This window comes from Hemisphaericaspora subhashii (assembly GCF_019202705.1).
Source record: "Hemisphaericaspora subhashii strain CBS 10753 chromosome Unknown scaffold263, whole genome shotgun sequence".
NCBI classification, from domain to species: Eukaryota; Fungi; Ascomycota; class Pichiomycetes; order Serinales; family Debaryomycetaceae; genus Hemisphaericaspora; species Hemisphaericaspora subhashii.
This window is the reverse complement of record NW_026057424.1, coordinates 1-4,099: the sequence shown is the minus strand read 5'-3', so window position 1 is coordinate 4,099 and position 4,099 is coordinate 1. Positions and strand designations below refer to the sequence as shown.

General features: G+C 35.7%; 3 protein-coding genes across 3 annotated transcripts; 1 reads left to right on the top strand and 2 right to left on the bottom strand. All coding sequences in view use genetic code 12, as the record gives it.

Moving 5' to 3' along the window:
* Window positions 1–339: 339 nt before the first annotated feature.
* J8A68_005322 (uncharacterized protein) lies at window positions 340–711 on the bottom strand (the record flags this gene model as incomplete). Its single annotated transcript, XM_049409376.1, has 1 exon — window positions 340–711. One exon carries the CDS (start codon window positions 709–711, stop codon window positions 340–342), a length of 372 nt encoding a protein of 123 aa, XP_049261400.1.
* Window positions 712–780: 69 nt separating this feature from the next.
* Window positions 781–1,527, top strand: J8A68_005321 (uncharacterized protein; the record flags this gene model as incomplete). Its single annotated transcript, XM_049409375.1, has 1 exon — window positions 781–1,527. The coding sequence occupies one exon, from the start codon at window positions 781–783 to the stop codon at window positions 1,525–1,527; it is 747 nt and encodes a 248-aa protein (XP_049261399.1).
* A 544-nt stretch (window positions 1,528–2,071) lies between these two features.
* On the bottom strand, window positions 2,072–2,899 carry J8A68_005320 (uncharacterized protein; the record flags this gene model as incomplete). Its single annotated transcript, XM_049409373.1, has 1 exon — window positions 2,072–2,899. The coding sequence occupies one exon, from the start codon at window positions 2,897–2,899 to the stop codon at window positions 2,072–2,074; it is 828 nt and encodes a 275-aa protein (XP_049261398.1).
* Window positions 2,900–4,099: the final 1,200 nt, after the last annotated feature.

Here is a 4,099-nt window from a genome sequence, read left to right as displayed (position 1 = left end):
CTCTAATATGCATTTGCAGCCAAAAACGTTATTTAGAGAATATAAATTTTACAAACCAACTAATCGTTTAGAAAAACTCGAATGGATAAGTTCAAACATTGTGAACCAGGAATTCTGAAAAAAATTCTGCCCATTGCCAAAGGTTTCTCTGATGAGGACCAAAGTAGTAGATGTATTACATTCTTTCCCAAAAATGAATACATTCTGTAAAACTTATGGAATGCCATTTTCCTGACACAGAACACTATTAAAACCACACATTTCTTCAGGATCGCTTTTCACCTTAATGAGTACAAAACTCAAATAAGCCAAATGGTTTATGAGAGTGTTACATTTTCATTAATGCCAATTGTTGGAACTAGCTACACGATAATCGGGATTATAAAAATCATAACCCTCTGGTTCTTCAAGAACCTTTCGTAATGTTGGATGCTTATCAAATAGCATATCATTGAAAAAGGTCGTCCAATCATTATATGTAAGCTGATTTGCTTCATCAAGCTTAGGCAAGTGGCTAAGTTTAAGTGCAAGCCCTTGATCCACTTCAAAAGAGACTTTTTGTCTACCTTTCTCTAAGTGCTTCATATCAACGTATCTCGCATAAGGGAATTGGTCAAACACGTTTGGACTCAAATCCCATTCTTCTTCCATCTCATCTTTATGATTGATGAAGTAGAATTTATCTGGCTTTTGCCAATCTACGTCAGACATCTTTGATGTTGATAAAATAAATTAGTGTGGTAGTTTATACGATGTATAGTCTAATAGTCTTTAACTCCGATGAGGCTGACTTTCACCCTTCATACATACTGTGATAGTATTACTCAAAGGTTGAGAGGCGCAGATGTATTAGCTGGTAAGGTTTCACCCCCTGCTGGTAAAGTTTTGGACCTCGGTATGATTTGGAGACACATTGCAAAACACACAGATGTCGATATCGATGATACTTTAGAATTGGTGTTTGCAAGTGTCCTAACATATCAATTGGATGAGGACCGAAATAGGAAGGTAGTCGCTTCTGACTGGAGAAGTTTCGAAGAATTGGGTAGAACCAATACTTATATTGAATTTGTTCTTCAGAATCCATGGTTGTTGTTCATGTATATCCGTGAGTCTCGGAATAAGAATGACAAAAATTTCTTCAAAGTGATGAGGAAGTGTTATAGTGATTGGTTAGCCAATAAGGCAACTTATAAATTTCCCACTATTGAGGCATTGAACTCAGAAATTGCTTCATACGAAGAGAAAGTACGTTCCAAGACTACTTATGAGAGCACAATTGCGTACTGGTTAGGAAAAGCCAGAAGAATTCGTGAAAAGATTGGTACGGTACTTAGTGGAGCTACTGAAGAAATTCATTACCTTGGGAATAAAAGACGTAAGTCGAATCCTGGGGGAAACAACCAGTCGGAAGGTGCCTCAAAGGAAGAGTCATCAAGTTCAAGTACTCTGTCGACCAACGAACGAAACCAAAACCAAAACCAAAGAGGCCGTGGGAGTGGTAACGCCAGAGGTCGTGGTAAATAAGGCCAAATATAAAATGTCGTTGTAAACGGGAAACAATATTTATTAAAAACTACTTAAAGTACTTAAAGAACCAAATTATAAAAGTCATGTAAAACAAGCATAAAATCTGGGGATTTAGTCATGGATTTATATTAGAAATCCCCTCACAATTAAATTAAATTCAATTAATCAATTACGGAATGCAATCACGTTAACATATAATTACTTTAATATCATTTGATAGTGAGAAATTCCCAGGCTAGCTTGGTATAAATACAAATTAATTCGCTTAGTTAAACTATATACTACTTAAGAGTTATATTAGATGAGTAGTGAAGAATTTTTNCCCATTAGGTGAGATTCTCCCCCAATATGCAGGATACGACATAAAACTTTTCACCATTTGACGTAATTATTGTTTTTCTGATGGAACAAATTCTAGACTCACTTCGTATGTCATCTGTGATTTTTCCCAACACCAATAACCATTCATCTTTATTCACGAACTGATTTTATTCTTAAAATATATATATCTATGTATACCCCATTGTATGGCGGAAGTTCTTTATGTCCAAATATTTAAAAATCTCATCGAATTTTCTGTTACGCTTAGAGGTTCATTTTGTAAAACCCATTCACCTTTTTTAAGCATGAAATGATTTGGACCAATAATCACATTTAATAGCGACGGAATCGAAATAAGCAATTCCCGATAGTGGGAAGGATGGTGATTTGATTGTCCATCCTTGGGATGGAACCCGAGAGTCCTTAATGGGTATAGTTTCAACAATTCAAAGTCTGTTTCTGGAATATCTTTGATGTAAAAGAGATCCCTTAAAGCTTTTTTATTGGGAAGGTACATTATTGTACCGTCAATCTCTAGTTCTTCAATAACTTTTAGTTTTGTACTGAATTCTAGCCAATTAGTAGGAAGTACTTTGAGCAGCATCGATTTTATAAGATCAAGTTGAACATGTTCCGTTAAGATGTGGGAAATTACGTCGGGGGTCCCTCCGTCTATTCTTAAGTTGAGTAATTCTAATCCTAACGAGCCTTCAACATATCTGGGCGATTCTATCTTCAAGGATTCTAGATCTTTGAACTTATTGAGTTCTGTCCATGCTGTAAATTCGTTGTAGAGTGTTAAACTCTTAACTTTACCCACATCACTATAGTCAAAATTCATCCCCCACACAGGGAGACAAACATGTTTACTTGCCTCTAGCCCATGATCTCCTAAAATTTTAAGAATGGAGGGCAGTGAACCCTCCGAAAATATCACTTGGCAATCATGCCTAAGTTTCTTTAAAACCTCCTTTAAATGACCCTCAGAAACCACTAGGCTGGATTCGAATACAATACTTCTTACATTTCCAATGAAGTTGACATCCATTCCTAGTAAGCTTTGAAAATCCGTGTAGCGAATCCGAGTGTGGCATGAGAAATTTCTCCCTGCCGTCACGGAGTCAGTTGTATAAATATACAATTTTGACGGGATCAGGTGCCCCGTCAATTTCCCGACTATTTTGATTTTTAAATATAGGTTTATGTTTCTACCTAAATTTTTTAACCATAGTTCTATAATCTTAAAGCCACCATAATGCCACCTGGGAGTCCCTGACAACCTTGGTGAGGTTTGGATATGTGTCCAGATCTTATACTGAATGAATGACATGATAATACAACCAGCTATGCAGGAACAACACGGGAAAAGTGGTAAAAAGCAAATGGCAGCTGTTGAAGGGATTAATGTTATCAGCAAACCAGCCACTAATAGAATTATTTCAGTAGTTTGCATTTTCATTTAGACTGTGTGAGTTAAGATTTCTGTTAAACTGTAGTTAGTAAACTGTATTTTGAACCAATAAAGAAAAACAATCCACTAAATCGAAAACATACAGCGTGCTTTGATGAAGAGTAAATTCAAATTTGTAAACTTTGTATTTTTTGTTTTTGCCGCCACGAATGATTTTAGTCTTGCAACCATTGCAAATATTAAGCGAGCCGCACGTCTTGTTTGTGTAACATTTATCTTTAGGCTAATCAGTTAGGGTTGAATCAAAAAAAAAAGGTTGTGATTGTTACACATCAACTCTCTCACAGAAAGTTGAAAACCGTTTTCATTGAATGTCCAAACTATGTAACTTTAGGAACAGAGTTTTAGAATGCTTTTGTTCATGATCTTTCTGGGATTCTCCCACTTCCTTAAATATTCAGAATCAATAATCGTAAGCATAGTAATAATCCCCATTTTCTTGAATCATTCGGAATACTGTTACAACAAAAGTTTGTAATGCGAACTATTAATCTCAATAATTGGAAATTGGTACCCTTACAGTTTCGAGCCTGAACTGGCCTTGGAAAATCAAACCAAGGTCTCATAACCATTTCTTTTAGCGGAATAAAATTTGCAAACCATTGCTGAATTTCATTAATGCTGCTAGTATATTAACAATCGCGAGTTATTGATAATTATGGTGATGCGTTTGAAAATTGTTCCTACAGTGATGGTTTGGTATTTGAGAAAACTGAAGCACCGTATACATATTCTCAAATTGCCTGACGAACTACTTGACGAGGTCTTCAAGTATTT